The sequence below is a fragment of the Clarias gariepinus genome, chromosome 12 (assembly GCF_024256425.1).
Source record: "Clarias gariepinus isolate MV-2021 ecotype Netherlands chromosome 12, CGAR_prim_01v2, whole genome shotgun sequence".
NCBI lineage: Eukaryota > Metazoa > Chordata > Actinopteri > Siluriformes > Clariidae > Clarias > Clarias gariepinus.
Window position 1 is genome coordinate 14,443,708 of NC_071111.1, and position 19,154 is coordinate 14,462,861.

The following is a 19,154-nucleotide window of genomic DNA, read 5'->3' on the forward strand; positions in this document are numbered from 1 at the left end:
ACAGATGCGTCTTGAGTCGTCGTTTAAAGATAGTCAAAGTCTCTGATGTACGGACATCTAGAGGAAGTTCATTCCACCATCTAGGTGCCAGAACAGAAAAGAGCCTGGATGAATGCCGCCCTCGATCCCTGAGAGATGGTGGGATGAGGCGAGCAGTGCTGGAGGATCGGAGGCAACGTGGTGCAGTGCGTGGTGTAATTAGCGCAGAGAGGTAAGTGGGTGCTGGGCCATTTTTGGCTTTGTAGGCAAGCATCAGTGTTTTGAATTTGATGCGGGCAGCTACAGGAAGCCAGTGCAGGGAGCGGAGGAGTGGGGTGGTGTGGGAGAACTTGGGAAGGTTAAAAACGAGTCGTGCTGCTGCATTCTGGATCAGTTGCAGAGGACGAATCGTGGACAGAGGCAGGCCTGCCAGGAGTGAGTTGCAGTAGTCCAGTCTTGAAATAACAAGGGACTGAACAAGCACCTGAGTAGCCTGTGAAGAAAGAAATGGGCGAATTCTTCTGATATTGTAAAGAAGAAATCGACAAGAGCGAGTAAGGTTAGCGATGTGTGGGGGAAAATGACAGATGATTGTCCATGGTTACCCCAAGATTGCGGGCGGTGGTTGAGGGAGTGATTTGGTTGTTGTCCATGGATATCACAAGGTCTTGACCTGGAGATGAGTCACAAGGGATAAACAACAGTTCGGTTTTACTGAGATTGAGCTTCAGCTGATGAGCAGCCATCCAAAATGAGATGTCTGCCAGACATGCTGAGATCCGGGTGGAAACCTGAGTGTCAGAGGGAGGAAAGGAGAGGACAAGTTGGGTGTCGTCTGCATAACAGTGGTATGAGAATCCATGCGATGATATGACCTTACCAAGAGACCGGGTATAGAGGGAGAACAGAAGAGGACCAAGTACTGAGCCCTGCGGGACACCAGTAGAGAGTCTACGTGGGGCAGATGTAGATCCCCTCCATGTTACCTCATATGACCTATCTTTAAGGTAAGAAGCAAACCATTGCCACGCTGTTCCACAAATTCCAAGGCTTGTAAGGATAGATAATAGAATCTTGTGGTTCACGGTGTCAAATGCAGCTGACAGGTCCAGGAGGATGAGGACAGATGAAAGTTTAGCAGATCTAGCAGCATGGAGCTTCTCAGTGACTGACAGAAGGGCAGTCTCTGTGGAATGTGCCACTTTGAATCCAGATTGGTTTGGGTCATTAAGGTTGTTCTGTGAGAGATAAAGAGACATTTGATTATAAACCGTTCTTTCAAGAATTTTGGAAATAAAAGAGAGCAGTGATACCGGGCGATAGTTGTTAACTTCTGATGGGTCCAGGCAGGGTTTCTTGAGGATGGGAATAACCCTCGCCTTCTTAAAAGCGGCAGGAACATGACCAGATGATATGGATTGGTTGATGATGGCTGTGGTGAAGGGAAGGAGGTCTCGTGAGATGGCCTGGAGCATTGTGGAAGGGATTGGGTCTAATGAACAGGTGGTGGGGTTAGATGACGAGATGATCTGTTGAATCTCGTCAGATGACAAGTTAGAAAATTCTGCTAAAGGAGGGAAGGAAAGGTCCTGAGATTGGTGGATTAAAGTTAGTCAGTGATTATTATACTAAAAATGTCATCATTTGAGATGTTTTTGGTATGGCAGCACCTTGGGGATCCTTTAGTCACAGGTACAATCTGGGAAAATAAGGCTGTGCTCCTCACAGGGGTTGACTGTGTGTGTGTGTATATATTTATATACACACACACACACACACACACACACACACACACACACACACACACACACAGTGAGGTCAATAAGTATTTGATCATCCTGTGATTTTGCAAGTTCTCTTACTTAGAAATCATGGAGGGGTCTACAATTTTAAACATAGGTGCAGTTCCACTGTGAGAGACAGAATCTAAAAAGAAAAATCCGGAAATCACATTGTATGATTTTTTTTTTTTTTTTTTTTTTTTTTTACAATTTATTTGTGAATTCCTGTGTCAAATAAGTATTTGATCACTTGCTTATCAGCCAGATTTCTGACCCTCAAAGACCTGTTATTGTGCTTTTAAATAGTCCATATGCTTCTTATGGAGCCACTCCTTGGTTTTCCTGGCTGTGTACTTTGGGTCATTGTCATGTTGAAAGACCCAGCCACGACCCATCTTTAATGCTCTGACTGAGGTAAGGAGGTTTTGCTCAATATTCATCCTCTCGTTCATCCTCTCCTTAATACTGTACAGTGCAGTCATCCTGTCCCCTGTGCAGAAAAACACCCCCAGAGCATGATGCTTCCAGCCCCATGCTTCACTGTAGGTATGGTATTATACTCATCATTCTTCTTCCTCCAAACACTGCGAATGGAGTTAAGACCAAAAAGTTTTACTTTGGTCTCATCTAACCACAGGACTTTCTCCGATGACTCCTCTGGATCATCCAGATGGTCCCTGGCAAACTTAGACGGGCCTGGACATGGGCTGACTTAAGCAGGGGAACCTTCCGTGGGATGCAAGATTTTAAACCATGACGTCTTAGTGCATTACTGATAGTAGCCTTGTAAACGATGGTCCCAGCTCTCTTCACAGCATTGACCAGCTCTTCCCGTATAGTTCTGGGCTGATTCTTCACCTTTTTTAGCATTATTCACCCCTTTTCCACTGCTTCCCTTTTCCACACACACAAAAAAAATTGGTGCCGGTGCCCTAAAATAAGCACCGAACCGGCCCCTAAACTCTGCTGGTCTAGTCGCAAGAACCCGCGATGTCACGTGCAGTGGGCGGAGTTATAGCGAACGTTTAAAAAAAATCGACGGAGACCCAAAGTCCGTTAATGTGGAGCGCGGATGAAACAAAAGCGCTTTTAGCAATTTGGACATCCGCCGAGATTCAGAAGAAATTGCTTTAAGAAAAAAAAAGTGTATCAAATACATCTTCATAGTTTGGAGGATAACCAGTAAACTGACTTTGGCCATGTTCGTTTCTGTTTAGTGGGCGTAGCCTGTGACGTATTATCATGCAGCTCCCGCTGAGCTCCTGTCTAGTGTAAATGCGGGCCGGTTCTTGTTGGTTCACAGTCCGGCAACGGCCGAGCACCAGAACCTGTCACCTGGCACCAGCACCAGTGTAGTGGAAATGAGATAATTGATACCCCATGTATCTACTTAGACTTTGGCTTATGGTGGGGTGCACAGGTGTCTTTATGACAGCTAACGACCTCAAACAGGTGCTACTAATTTAGAATCATGAGTAGAGTGTAGCTGGACTATTTAAAAGCACAATAACAGGTCGTTGAGGGTCAGAAATCTGGCTGATAAGTAAGTGATCAAATACTTATTTAACACAGTAATTTACAAATAAATAGTTAAAAAATCATACAGTGTGATTTCCGGATTTTTCTTTTTAGATTCTGTCTCTCACAGTGGAAATGCACCTATGCTTAAAATTGTAGACCCCTCCATGATGTCTAAGTAAGAGAACTTGCAAAATCACAGGGTGATCCAATACTTATTGACCTCACTGTATTTATATGTGTGTATATATATATATATATATATATATATATATATATATATGTATATATACACACACACAAAATGTGTGGATAGATAGTTTGATTGATCAGTTGGAAACCTACAACAAACTTTTTGACCTCTGTAACGTTTATACAAATCAGGCAGTTAATTATCACGTTTGCGTGGTGAGAAAACACAAAAATTATCCGTGAAAAAGGGATTTATTGACGGCTCAGCCGAGTTTATGGCTTCTCTGTGGGTTATTAGCATCTCTGAGCCAAGAAAACATTACGCCATCGCTGTCCCATTTGTGCTCCGGTGCCTGTGCTGCTCTTTGACAGGCTGACTGCTTACTGACAAAAAAAACACACAAATGCAAGTTGTTTGTCCAGAATCAAGAGAGCATCAAATTACAATAGCAGCAAGTGTTCAATGCTCTCAGTCTGACCGTCACACTCGGCAGTACAACACTGTCTGATCATTACTCGAGACGGCTGGCACACCGCCAACCTGGACTCTCTCTCTTTTTTTTCCCTCTTCCCACCCCCACTGTATGCGTGCCACAGACTATCATCAGCTTACTCTAAATCACAGTGAGGTATTAATTGAGCTTTCATAGCCTGGGTTTCTGTTGAATATCTAGGTGTTATATCGAGGCTCAGGCATGTTATCGTTTTCCACAATTCATATCAGGAGCAGCTGAAGTGGCTGCGTCCTCACAGAGCATGTGTCAAGCCGAAACACATGCTGGCCTCCGGAACACCACTGGTCCCGCTGTCTGTCTACCAACATATGGACGAACTGACCCGGTCACATGACTTGCCTGTTCACCTGTTACAATCATGTCCCACATCAGTACTTCTCGCGTTGATCACATCCCTGTCTGCCCGAGCTTTAATTTGTATGTATGATATATCATTTGGCTGTTATTTGCTTGGCTGCTCCTCTTCTCTCTCTATATAGGAAAACACAGAAGGAGGTAGATATATGTGTGTGTGTGTGTGTGTATGGGATTGTTACTGCAAATTGTCCAATTCTGGAGGTCAGTCAGGTCAATCATGCACAATACTCGAGTCCCAAGGCTTCTGCCAGGACGAGGGACGAACGTGGCCTGCCAGCTGGGGCTTTCTGCAGTGGGACACAGTGAGGGAGACATTCAGAAACAGAAAAAACTGTCTCTCTCTGTCAGTCTATAGGTGTTTGTGTGTCTGCCACACTTACCCACTTGTAATTGACTTGTCCTTGTCCTTGCGGTGGTTCGTCTTTCTCTCTCTCCCTGTCTGGCTGAATCTCTCCTTCTGCTCTTCCTGCCCCATGCTGCTTTCATTCATCATGATTCAACTTCATGATATTTGCTGGATTTTGGTCATTACCGATCTTTTAATGATTTTTCTTCAGTTTTAAAAAAAAATATATCATACATTATGTAGACACAATGCTTTTAGAAATCTTTATGCGTTTGTTTTTGTTATTTTTGTTGTTGTTGTCTAGGCCCTCTTTTTCAGCCCTCTGGCTGTGAGCTGATGATCTGGTTGTCAGTAATGATGAATGATGATGTAGACGAAGATGGTAATGATGATTAGTGATATATATATATTTTGTCATCTCCATTGGGATAGTGGTTGCCAGTAGCTCTGGGCAGTGTGTGTGTGTGTGTGTGTGTGATTGGAAAGATGAGTGGGCTGTGACTGAACGGTCTACAACAGGAATTAGCACCGATTAAGGCTCTCAGATCTAAGCACTACTATCCACCAGCTCTTCGATTCAAACCAGTTATGGTCTCTCATAAAGACAACAGTTTCAGAACCGATATTTATAAACCTCCGACCCCAAAATAATGTGCAGACCAACGCTGTCGGTTGCATAATATTCCAGTGTGTTGAATAACAGAGCAGATATTTTCCTTTCAGACAACAACCGAAGGCTGTGTTACTGGGCAGCAGTCTGACAGCGAATGTCGTAAAAGAGCTCATAACTACTGCATGTGTGTGTGTGTGTGTGTGTGTGTGTGTGTGTGTATTAGCTCATTCTCATTGCGCTCTGTGGCCCGGAGGCAGTGCTTACAATCAGATTAGACAGCAGTGCGCTGACCGTGGCCCCACGGGGAGCCTCAGTGTTGGGTCTGCTGCTGTTAGTGAACCTTCTGTCTCTCCACACCTCAGCAGCTGCCTCTTCACCTCACTGCAATTTATCTTTGACGCAGATAAACTGGATCTAATTATTATTTTTTTTCATATGGACAGGGATGAAGATGTACATGGAAGCACCAGTTTTATTTAAAATATATATATTTTTAGTAGCTATTTCATAATATAGCTGCAAAGATGATAATTTGTACACCACACAAAATGGTGATTAATATTCTATAACTCCGGTTCATGTTAATGCACACACACACACACACACACACACACACACACACACACACACACACACACACACACACACGAGGACCTTTAAATCATCATGCACAAATCCTAAAATCATTAGCCTTCCAACCTTATTTGTTTGTTGATCCCCATGCTACCTTCAGGGAGTTAATGTTTATTTAAAAGCTACACATGACCATGTGGTCTTCAAGTCTCATGGAGAGATGCGGATATACTGAGGCTTTGTAATGATTAAGAACTTTACTTCTAATCTGGTCTGAATCTCTCAGGGAATCGGAGTTGCTGTGGGACGTAGAGATGCCACTGAAATCGATGTCCAGGTCGTTTTTTCTAGAAACTCCAGGAACGAAACTTGAGTAACGATTCAGGGTAGGATTGAAAAAACATCTTTGGTGCCCCATTTCTGAAGCTATTTGTGTTTTTCTCTCTGAAACACACTGTCCCGTTTTTCCCTTTTGTGTCTGAAACGTAGCGCCGTGTGAGCCACACGAGCCGGGCGCCTTTAAGAGGCTTGTCTGCAGGGCGTGAAGATGAAACAAGCTTTTTATCTCTCTCTCTCTTACACATTCTTTAGTCTTTTCTTTTTTTATGTAGCCTACATCTTTACTCCTCTCCCTTTGACCCACCTCTCGTTCTGTTGACACGCCGGTGTAAAGTCTCTTCCACCTTCGCGTCCGGGCCACCAGTTTGCCAAGGCTAAGTATATCCTTGAGTCGTTAAGGCTGTTCGTCTTTTCCTGTGTCGACCACATCTTGGGCATCGAATAGAAAGTGAGGATTTGAAACTTTTGAGTTCTGAGAAAAAGGGAACACACGAATGAAGAAAGAAGAAGAAGAAAAAAATAACGTATCGTTCCGAAAATTAGCTAAGACAATTTAACCACCAATATAGGACAAACAAGTTAGTAAGTAAGTAAAATAATGCAGAATAATGAAGAATAAAAAGTGAGTACTGAAACCCTGTGGGAAGGGACATCATCTGCCTCATTCTATATTACGAACATACTCAGCTGAACATATTGTGCTGTAACCGTCAAAACAACAGCAGTAAGTCTCTCGCTGACATTTACAGTAGAGTACAGGCTGCAGTTTTCCTTCCTTGCAAAAAATAAATAAATAAATAAATAAAAATTTAGAGATGGCTTGAGTGTGTGCGTATGTGCAGGAAATGTGAACCAACCCAATCATATTTTTATATATCAAATGAAATGCATTTGTCAATGAATAGAGCATGTTGGTCCAGTCGGAAAAAAAATAAGCAAACATTTTCTGGCCAGCTATAAATACAGGCCGTAGACACACCGCAAATAAATGATGCACTCGTCCCAACCTTCCAGGCTAGTGATTCATCCACCGCCCTTTTCTTACATTACAGCAGAGGCCGGGCTTTTTCACCGGGATTACAGACATTTAGGCCACGCCTCCTTCAGTGGGAAGCACACATGATTGTCAGGATGTTTCAAGTAGCTCGTGGCCGGTGGACAGTCTCTGCTGATTGTAGACACAGGATGCATCTGAAAAACAGCTGTGTGTAAACGCAGACATTTGGTGTGTCGCATGACTTCTTGCCGTTCTCTCCTAGGAGTAGACAGACAGGGCCAGTCTGTCTCTCTCTCTCTCTCTCATTATATGGACACTTTATATATTTATTAAGTGCTTTTAAAAAATGCATTTATTTGTGTAAAGATTTCCCAACTCCAAGCCAAGTTATTTCTGCAGGATTGTGCTTTTAGCACATTACCAGGCTGCAAAACACTCAGTGGAACATTCCATTCTCAAGCAGACGCCAAACCCTGGCTGCTGTCTTTGACTCGAGTACTGAAAATCGTGTCTGCTTTTTCAGTGCACGCTCTGTTTTAGTGCCCAGGACATTATCAGAATACCTTTGCTAGTATTGTTTAAGACTTCAGACATTCAAACCCTCAGGCCTAAACTGGTATTTTATGGGGATATTTTAAGGTTCAGGTAGCATAAAAAAATTACACTGGAGTTTTATTTTTTTATTATACAGTCTTTTAGAATCTGTAATCACGCCATCCTTTGCTGAGCCAGAATTGTATTTGGCACAAATTTCTGCTTTTTCATAAAAATCTCCCTGTTATTCTTTTCCTCCTATTGTTGCTTCACTAATGATTTAAATCGCTTCCTTTAAAAGTCCATCGTACAGTAATCAGACTCATTCTCTTACTTGCTCACTCATTCTGTACACCGCTTATCCTGCACAGGGTCGTGGGAGGCCTGTGGCCTGACCCAGGAAACTCAGGGCATGAGGTGAGGTACACCCTGAACGGGGTGCCAATCTATTACAGGACACGAGCACGTACACACACAACCACACACAACAGGCAAATTAGAAACTAATGTACATGTCTTGGACTGTTTGAGGAAACTGGAGTACCTGGGGGAACCCACCAAGAACAAGAAGATTATACAAACCACACAGTGCTAACCACTACACCACCGTGCCTCCGAATAAGTTAATACTTTATTGAATCTTGGGCAAATTAAGCTTTACAATAATTTCCAACATGCAGTTGGCAACTTTATTTAGGTTGAGTTTGATGTGCAAATTGTCAACCTTGCTTGTCAACTGGTATTTTGTTTTTGTAAGAAGTAAAGTAGTAAAAAATTCTGTATGGTAGTACAGGATTGGGGAATCACCAGGGATTACACGATTCGAAATTATCATGATACCCAGGTCCTGATTTAATACAAAGGTAAATAATTATTTAGATTGTGTTAAGCTGCTTTAAATATCCCGATTCAATATTAATTTTCATCTTGTTACAGATTCTAATCAAACTGAATAATTCGTTCCTACTACACTTGATCTTGTCTGCCAATATGTAAATAGTTTAAAGCACACCACCTGGAATAGGAATATAGAGAAATGGTGTTTTACCATCTCATATACAAACATGTACACCAATCAGCCATAAAATAAACACTGATTAAATTGACTGATCAGTAAACTTGCACACAGGATCATAAACACCCCATTGCTGCGGGGACAAAAAGGCTTCCCCGTCCAGAACCGATCCCAGAGCAATGCTGCACAAATTGCAGGAAAAAGTCAATGATGGTCACCATAGCAAGACACCAGAACCACCAGCGCACCACAGCCCATTGCACATGGCAGCCGAGACTGAACACCGAATGGATACTCCAGATAAAACTTCTGGAGTGAATGCTGGCGCTGTTAGCTGCCGCTGCTCTTGGGGAATTTATTTGAAACTTCTCCAACTTCGGCTGCGTCTCACTGATCCTCCATCAACACTACGCTTTCATCCAGACATCACCTACCAGCAACGTCGGAAATATGTTCACCGTGGGTCCTGCTGATCCTACAGCATTAATAATTCGTGTAAAATACGGACATTTTGGTCGACGAAACCTTGTCCAGCGCGGAGGTCGGCACGGATTATTGACCACAGCGTTCTCTCCAATCTAAAAAGATTGTCAGGATTTGATCCTAGTAAAAACAACCTGTCATTTGGATTGCTTAACATCCGCTAGCTCTCTGGTAAAGGACCACTCCTTCATGACGTGATGTCTGACCATAAGTTGGATTTTTTTCTGTCTAACTGAAACCTGGCAGAAACATGGTGACTACTTTCATTTGAATTAATCTGTTCCTCTGGGCTATACTTTTATTTCTAAATCCCGTGCTACCGGCTGGCGATTCTCTATAAGGAGAAATGGAAAGTATCACAATTGACAGTGTCTTCATATTCCTCCTTTGAATGTATTGCCATAAAGACAAACGGGGCAATTCCGAATATTTTTATTACTATTTTTCGCCACTAAAAATAATTCTTGTTTTTTACCTGAACTTTCTGAGATTCTAACTGATCTGTGTGCTATGTCTTTTAATGTAATCATGTTGGGTGATTTTAACATTCATATTGACAATTTGAGTAATTCAAGCACAGGTGACTTTCTATCTTGTTTGGACAGTTTTGGCTTGCAGCAGTTTGTGAACTCTCCTACTCACTCTAAAGGTCATATAAACCTCATCTGCTGCTCTAATTTAGCTCCATATAATTGTTCTGTTTCTGACCTATCTCTATCAGATCATTTCCTATGTCTTTTTGTGCTCAGTTGACAGTTTTAAGGTAAAAACAGGCCATAGTATCACGTTTCGAAACATTAAGAACATAGATGTCTCTAACCTTGCTGATGAACTTGCCAGCTTCCCCAACAAAGCGGACTTCTTCACTCCTGATGCTCCGATTTCTTATTATAATAGTGGCCTAACTGAGATCTTGGATGTTTTTGCTCCTCGGACTGTTTCAGTTTACCCCTGATCTGCGTCTACTTAAAACTAAGGGACGTAGGCTTGAACGACTATATGCTAACTCTGGCCTAATGGTACACAAAAATATGTTGAGTGATCATATGTATCACTATAAGGAAGCTTAGTCTAAAGCAAAATCAGACTATTATTCTAATATAATTAAAGCCAGCGAAGGAAACTCTAGATCTCTTTTCTGTAGTCAAGACGGTTTTATGTCCAGCAGACAGCCTGCCTTTAAGCCTGTGTTCTACAGAACAATGCAATAATTTTATGACTTCATATATGACTTCATTATGACTTCATAATATATATTTCGAGTCAAAAATTTATAAGATTCATCAGCAATTGCTTGCTAGTGATTTAGATCACGTTTCTAAGTCTCACAAATGACCATACACTTTACTTTTAATTATTTTATCCTACCATCTTTGGCAGAGATATGTGATTACATACAAAGATCTAAATTTTCCACCTGTCAGCTAAACCCAATGCCTACTTGCTTAGTTAAAGCCTGTTTACCGTCACTGTCCTCATTATTCACAAAAATTATTCATTCCTCCCTTGCTACCGGGTATGTACCTTCCTCTATGAAAACCGCTGTCATCACTTCCATTCTCAAGAAATTAGGGGCTGATCCATTAAATTTTATTTAAAAATTATAGAAAATTATAGACCGATTTCTAACTTGCCATTCACTACTAAAATATTGGAAAAGTGTGAAAAGCTCAAATTCATGAACACCTTTCCAAGAATGTATTATTTGAACTTTCCAATCTGGTTTTCGTTCTCATCACAGCACAGAGACGGCCTTGGTTAAAATAACTAATGACTTGTTAGTAGCAGCTGATTCTGGTCTTATGACTATAATTGTCCTACTGGATATAAGTGCGGCGTTTGACACTATCTCGCACAAGATACTTTTGGACAGGTTAGCAGCTATAGGAATCGCAGGTTGATCAATCAACATCACTGTGTCCTGGTTTAGATCTTACCTTGCCGGTCGTAATCAATATGTCTAAATAAAAAATTAAAAAAGTAAATCAAGATCACTTATAGTTACCTCCAGAGTTCCTCAGGGATTTGTTTTGGGGCTACTTTTATTTATGATTTACTTACTTTCTCTTGGTTTTATTTTTAGGAAATACAGTATCAATTTCCACTGCTATGCCGATGACACACAATTATATTTATCTTCTAAACTTTCTAGTTCTTCTTCTTTACCTGTCTTGAATTAATGTTTATCTGAAAGTTTGGCTCTCAGGTAATTTCCTTAAACTTAATAGTGACAAAACCGAAGTTTTACTGGTAGGTACTAAATCAACTTTGGCTAAATCTGATTGTCTTTCTTTAGTTATTGACGACACTGAAATCTACCCATCTCAACAGGTCAGGAGGCTGGGTGTCATTCTGGACAGCACACTCTCTTTTGAAGCTCATGTTAATAACATTACAAGTGCCGCATATTTTCATTTGCGTAATATTTTCCGCCTTCGTCCTTCTCTTACTAAGAGCAGTAAGACCAGCAATTTTAATTAATGCTCTGGTCACTTCACGAATTGATTACTGTAATGCTCTTCTATCTGGTCTTCCTATGAAACTTCTCTGCATACTTCAACTGGTCCAAAATTTAGCGGCTCGCGTCTTGTCCAGGACTCCTCTATGTGAGCACATCACTCCAATTCTACAGCAATTACACTGGCTCCCAGTTAAGTACCGTATTGATAAGGCTCCTCTGTATCTCACAGATCTTCTAAATATTTACACTCCTTCTCGTTCTCTTAGATCGATTCACTCTATTTCTCTCGTGCCGCTTAAAAGTACAATAGAAGCGAACAACTTTTAGTTTTGTGGCACCTCGGTTTTGGAACTTGCTCCCCCCCAACATACGGAACATATGTTTATATTTTAAAATCCCGTTTTAAAACCTATTTTTTTTTACTCAGGCGTACGTGTGAATTGCAGCTTTCTTTTTTATTTTGATGTGTGATGGATGTATTTATGTTGTAAATTTTATAATGTGATTTTTATATTGTTACTATTTAATTGGATGTTTTGCTGTAAGGTGTCCATGGGTGTTTAGAAAGGCGCCTTTAAATAAAATGCATTATTATTTTTATTTATTATAAAGAAGTCTGATCCATGGAGTCCCCACTCCACAATCAACAGCGCACCAAAATTCACTGCCAACATCCTGGTGCCCGACTCCACAGCACACCTTTAGCGGTCTAGTGGAGACAAGAAAATTACACAATATTAGGCATACACTTTTGTAATGTTAAGGCTAATCTATGTTGAAGTTAGTGTCGAGAAACATGAATTGCCACGCAAACAAATTGCAACTTGCATATTGTAGCTAATTAGATTTTTGCTTTTTTCCCCCTCCAATTTGTTTGAGTTCTAAGTTGGGTTAAAAACGTGCAGATTGTATAAAAATAGGTGTAAAATGCTTATTTTTAATTTACATTATATATATATTTTATATGCTAATGTTTTCGTGGCAAATTTCTGTTTTCATATCGCGTAGGATTTTCTTCTAATCCGTACTGACACTTCGGCGGCCACTTTCTAATTAATTATCAACAGCTCAATGCAATAAAGCGCATCTGTGAAAGAAGCTTTTATAACTTGCACATGTCTGCATGCGACTTTGTCCGTCTCCAGAGATGGCCCAAACGGCAGAGCCGTGCCAAGCCACATGAATCGCTGGTTTGTGTTCCTGGCAGCACATTCAAAGTCGTGCATCTTAAAGCTCGTGTTACATGAATGCTGCTCAGTGTGATTGAGGTTTATAGGATTGAAATGGCTGTGGGCTGACATGCAAATTCCTGAGATTGCTGTCGGCAGAATGCAAACTGCCAGGGTTTTTAGTTTGCATGAGGAGGAGTCCATCTCATCCCACATTTAAGGCTGTTTTACTGCTGGTTAATTGTTTAACAACTCGTTCTAAATTAGTGCAACCATAGGTCTGGTTTTAATGTTACATAATTTATTAATCTTACCACATTACAGAGAGGTGAGACGTGTATGCGTGAACCTGCAAAAAAAAAATGTTTGTTTAAGTGCACGGTCGTAGATATTCTCTCTTTGCTCCTTATGTATCTAAATGTGATAAATTGGCAATGTTGGGTGAGGATGCACGTTATTACAGAGTTTATAGGAAATGGGCTTGTTTTTGGATTTTAATGAGGTTTTGTTCAAGTTAGATTGTTGCACCTTCATTATGTCTCTCCGTTCTGCGCAACAGGAACATGGGGTTGTTTTTGTTTTGCGCCTTTAAGCTTGCAGTGGTGGTACATACAGCGGGGGTCTGACGTTTTGAGATGCTGTGACCTGTCACTGTAAGATTTAAAAAGATCAGCGGTTAGCAGAAACAAATCTAAAGCAAAGTGGCGAGGCTGAGAGATCCGGTAGCTCCAAGAGTGTGTTGACTGGTATGTGGTTTGAATGTGCATGGCTAGCAAAAGCAGCTCAGCACTGAAGTTACCTGCAGTTATCAATGTGGGGGGCATTTATAATGTGTGTGTCAGGTGCTGATTGATGCTCGTGTGGTACATTTTACTCCTCTGGAAGTCTGGGACGCTGTGTGCTTCTTGACAGCTTGGTTGGAGAGCTCAGGGTAAAAGCGAGCGAAGACTACGTGTTCAGAGGGTCTTCTTAGCAGCTTTATAGCGCAATCTTTAGAGAGCGAGGGAAAAGGGAGGTCTTCTGCTTTGCTTCTAGAAGTGATGCAAATATGATGCACTCCTAGCATGAAAAGAGTTAAAAAAGAAAAGAAAAAAAAGGCAGAGAAGGTCTTGCGGTCGTCACCATGTAGCTCCGAATCTGTAAACGTCTTTGCTAAATGGCTCAAAAAAAAAAAGCATGGTGGCCTGTAAATCTCCTCATCCTGCTCACTGCAGCATGCTGTACGGAGCTGTACCACTGCTGCTGCCTTACATGCTAATCCTGTACAGCCTTTATGTTTCTTTCAGCCTCTCTGTCTGTCTGTCTTGCCGTGATTTAAAGAAAGACCAAATGTGTTAGAGTTTTTAGTACACTCTTCCCTCCCACAGGCTCCGCTTTTTTACTTTAATCCCCCTCACGTATTTGTTGCCTACCTCGCATTAATTGAGTCACAGTTCATTGTTTATTCTGTAAATCTTCTGACACTTAAAAAGAACTTGTATGTGACAGAAAGCCAGATACCACAAACTAATGAGTCTCGACAGTCCTGCGTCAAGACATCACCCACCAGAAAAAACGCAGGGGTTGAGAACCTCACTCGAGTGATTTAATCACCTCAGCCCGCTGCAAATAAAAAAAAAAAGTGCCTGAAGAAGTAGAATGTTCAAAGGTGATTTTTTTTTTTAAGTTGCAGATGCAGGTTAGTTGAGGTCGTAAGGAACTAAAATGTTAATATCTATATGATACATGGATAAGTATTACTGTTGGAACGTCTTTGCCGAGCATTAACTCGACGCTGTGCACCAAGGAATGACCAGGTTTAACTCTTATACACTTATACTTTTAATTTAATTAAATTTGATTTGTTATAGCACTTTTAACAATGGTCATTGTCGAACAGAGACCGTTCTCTCAGTTGCGGTCAGGAAAGCGATTCCGCTCCCTCAGGGCCAATACAGAGAGACTGAGGAGAAGGAGCTTCTTTTCAATCAGACCACCACACAAGACTAAACCATTTTTACACATAAAACACTTATGGACATTTTGTCTTTTAGCACGGACACTTATGGACACTGCACACCTACACATTCATGCACATTTACACATTTCTATTTTATTTTCTTTGCTCGTTGCACATAAGACACTTTTATGCATATTGCCCCCCCCACCGAAAATTTTATTTAAAATATTTTTCTGTATTTGTTTAGAAAATCACCCCTTTTCCATATTTGTAAAGTTAGATTTTTTTAAATTCTTACATTAAATATTTTGTCTTATCTTCTATAGATATATATTTTTTCTTAGCTAAAGTTATTTTCTATATTTTAAGTTAAGTTTAAGTTAAGCCTTAATTTGTCACATATACATTACAGCACAGTGCAATTCTTTCTTCGCATATCCCAGTGTAACTGGGCTTAGAACCGTGATCGAACTGCTGATCTTCCATTCAGTAACTCAGTGCCGTAGCCCTCTAATCCACCACTGCCATTTTATTTTTATTTTATTATTTCTTATTTTATTCTGTATTTATTTCCTATTAATAATCTTTTGATCTTTAAGGTCACAGGCGGTCGTCTAAGCATTTCACTGGATATCATACTGTGAATGACTGTGTTTGTGACAAATAAAATGTAAATTTAAGATTTAAGAAGCAGCTTTACACAATCTAAAGAAAATTATGGAAATTTGTATAAAATGTGAGAAAGGTGTACGAATCAAAACGATCAGATAGGAACTCCCTGAGATGGCAATAGGAAGAAACCTTGAGAGGAACCAGACTCAACAGGGAACCCATCCTCATTTGGGTGATAACGGATAGCTGAAATTGTTTTGCAGTCATACCGTGTGTTAGACGGCTGGACATTCATGCTGGAAGTCTTAACGTTTATATGGAATTCAGTTCGTTTTTTGGAGGCTCTGGTAGAATGTAGGAAATTCCAGTCCTGACTATAGAGCGACTTCAGTCCTCAGAGTGCTTAAAAATGTGAGGCGGTGTTTTTTCATAACTCCAGGAGAGAAAGGGCACCCTGACCCCAGCAGGAATCTCGGCTAAAGGGAGCAGTAAAGAACTGAAGTGCTGAGCAATGCTCGTAGTGGGACGGCCTGCAGGGAGGAGGAATCTTTATTAGTTTCACCATGCAGAGAATTAATTTCACGTATTTGACTTTGGTACCTTTTTGTGTGTAGCACAATGTCTTGGCACCCTGTCCAGGGTGTACCCCACACATGCCCTCAGTCTTCTGGCTTAGACTCCAGGACTCCCGTGACTCTGTACAGGATAAGCATGATAGCGAAACCAGTAAACCTCTACCTCTCTAACCTGATCAGCTCCCAGGTAATTTATTTTCAACAAAATGAAAAAGCACTGAGATAGTTTAAATACATAGAAAAATCCCTTATATAACTACAGATCAATTAACCCCCCCTCCCCTCTCTGTGCGTGCGCGTGTGTGCGTGCATGCGTGCGTGCGTGCGTGTGTGTGTGTGTACAAGTAGCAGGTCAGTGTCCATGGTTAATGTATCACATTATGTCGGTCGAGTGTTGTCACGCTGCAGGATCACAGTGAATGTCCGTCACAGCAGCGAGCCCTTTAGCTGTGTTTGTGCTGTACTGGGTCTGTGATTTATTATTCATCTTATACAGTGGACTTTGTACTCTCCCTGCACGGCTTTATCTAACTTCCCTTGGGAAAATAATAATAATAAATAAAAAAACCTCCCTGCTGTGAGTCTACTGTTAAAGTGTCATCATGGTTGGATGCCTGCCAGCCCACTTAGCAGCCAGACAACAGCTGGGATGTGGAATATCAGGGAGGAACTGAGCGCTGTCAAAATATCACCTCCCAGCTGATGGATTTAGTATGCGACTGATCTAAATAGCCATGTAGCACCTACGTCACAGATAAACCATGATATGGAATAGGCTCGTCTATAAAATAAACTATAAAATATGGATATTACCCTGATGACTGTGGTATCTTTTATTTCAGTGGGAAAACAAACTTCAAAACAGCTCCTAGAAGATGTGATTGAGATTTATATAAAATGGATGAGTTAGCTTTGAAGTGAAAAATGACCATCAGTTTAGAGGAAATATATATATATATATATATATATATATATATATATATATATATATATTTTAAAGTTACTGAGGTATTTTTTTAAGCAACTTTTTTTGTGACTTTTTTTTTTGTAACTTTCTAGTGAAATGTAAGATGTCAGACATGCACAAGATGTTGAAAAAACTTTCTGATTTATACAGCATCACTGATGAATAATTCAAAAAATCTTTGATTTATGATATCTAAAAACTTTTTAGTTTGGTTAGTCTTATTAACATTCCAGTTCAGTGTTAGGCAGATGAATAATTAGTTGACATTTTTTTTTTTACTTAGTTAAGTGTAAGACATTTTTCTACTATTAAGTAAAAAAGCAAACATAAAAGTGTAGTGAACCAGATTTTATTATTATTATTTTTTAATCAGTTAAGTGGGGAAAAAAAAACTTTTTGTAATCACATGTCCATTTTAACTTTTTTTTAAATTATGTTTTTATATCCACCCAACACTTCATCATTGTGGATTAGAGATTCTCACAGCCTCTCTGTTTTATTGCATTGTAACATGATGACAAATTTATTCTTTATGATACAGAATAAAGGGAGTGCGAGTAATCAACATAATGATAGTGCAGGTACGGCTGATTGCGCCGCACGCCACAAGAGCGGGATTTACAAAAAAGCTGTAGCTGCTGTGTATTTTTTTTTAAATAAAAGAAACTTGCTTAAATACTTTCTTCTGACGAGAAGACGAGAAGTTCATTTAGAGTTAACAGCACCTCAGATTAGAGGCGTTATGAAGTCTTTACAGAGCATAAGTAGCAGACACATCAATACTAACTGTTTAAAGGAGATTAATGCATTTTTTAAACGCCTTCAGCATTCCTTTACAATGTAGAAAGAAATAAAAATCAGGAACGATCATGGAGTTAGAAAGTGACCCCAAACTTTTGAACGGTAGTGTATGTTATTGACAAACTCTACCTAAATACCTATTACCTGTAATACCTTTTTAAATTTAATAATTGCACAGGTCCATATCGTGATTCCAATTTTTATGCGATTATTTCTGAAGCATTACGAAGGACTGTGAAAAGCGAAAAACATGAACTCCGTACAGGGGGTTCACCTGTTCGCGACCTCTTCGCTGCGGGCTGCCCGGCCTATTTAATGGTAGGGAGTGCTCTGAGGACTCGTGGCTTTGCCCACATGGATCCAGTAGCACACCACAGGCTGGCAATGCATCACTGTAGCTAGGTTACTGAGTTTACAGGAACCTATTTTTCTACAGAGGTGAGTGGACTGATTTATGAGCTGTTTGTTTATGCTCCCTGTCTGTGTCTGTTTTTGTATTGCAGTGCTGGCCAGTTTTCGGGGAACAGTTCAGCACGGCTTGCCTCTGGAGATTGGCGACACCGTGCAGATCCTGGAGAAATGTGAAGGTACGGCAATGGTTCAGACCTGCCAGAGTAATCTACTGTAGTCACTGGTAAATTAAGAGAGCGCTGCTTAAGCTGTGACACGATACTACATAATAATTTGTCAAGCTGTTTTTTTATGTTAGTTTGCACATACTGAATGTGTGGCATGGGGAAACCCTTTACATTGTGAAACTTGACATTTTCTACCATTTAGTTCTGAAACTACGTCATTTCCTGAACTGAACTACTTTTTTTTTTTTTTTTGCATGTATCTTTTTCCCACCTAGTATGTAAATCCTGGTTACCCCAAAAAGTGAAAAAGAAAGAAAAATTGACTTCATTGAAACATGCATTGCCTTCTATATGTTTAATATCAAATTTACTCACAGAATAATATTGTCCTGCTGAACTTTAAAGAATGATCATAACTCGTATTGATTATCAGTGTCTGTCTCATCATCTGATGTAAAAGTCACTTTTTAAACAGCAGCTGCACTGTTGCCTTTTCACTCGACTGATCTCTGATCACAGCGCAGGAGAAGAACAGATATTTTGACTGTTTTTTACGCCTGGGCGTGTTAAACTGGCTTATTACCCAGCATGCTCTTTGTGAGATCATAGCATAGGTAAGAGTACAAAGCAAATGAAAGCATTTATATTCAGCCACAGAGACACGTTTCAAAAAGGTTTTCCCAGACCATCACACACAGAGAGCTGTACAGCTTACGAAAGTAACCACATATAAAAGACTTATACACTCAACATGTGTTCATGTCATTAAAAAAAAGCATTAGCTGAGAAGGTCAGAAAATTATTTTCCAT

General features: G+C 40.4%; 1 protein-coding gene across 2 annotated transcripts in view; it reads left to right on the forward strand.

The window, feature by feature from the left end:
* dock4b (dedicator of cytokinesis 4b) overlaps positions 1-19,154 on the forward strand; it is a 103,429-nt gene that overhangs the window by 18,069 nt on the left and 66,206 nt on the right. For both annotated transcript variants that reach the window (XM_053508330.1, XM_053508331.1), the window contains exon 2: positions 18,270-18,353. In XM_053508330.1, the coding sequence (XP_053364305.1) occupies positions 18,270-18,353 (84 nt within the window). The remainder of the gene's footprint in view (positions 1-18,269; positions 18,354-19,154) is intronic.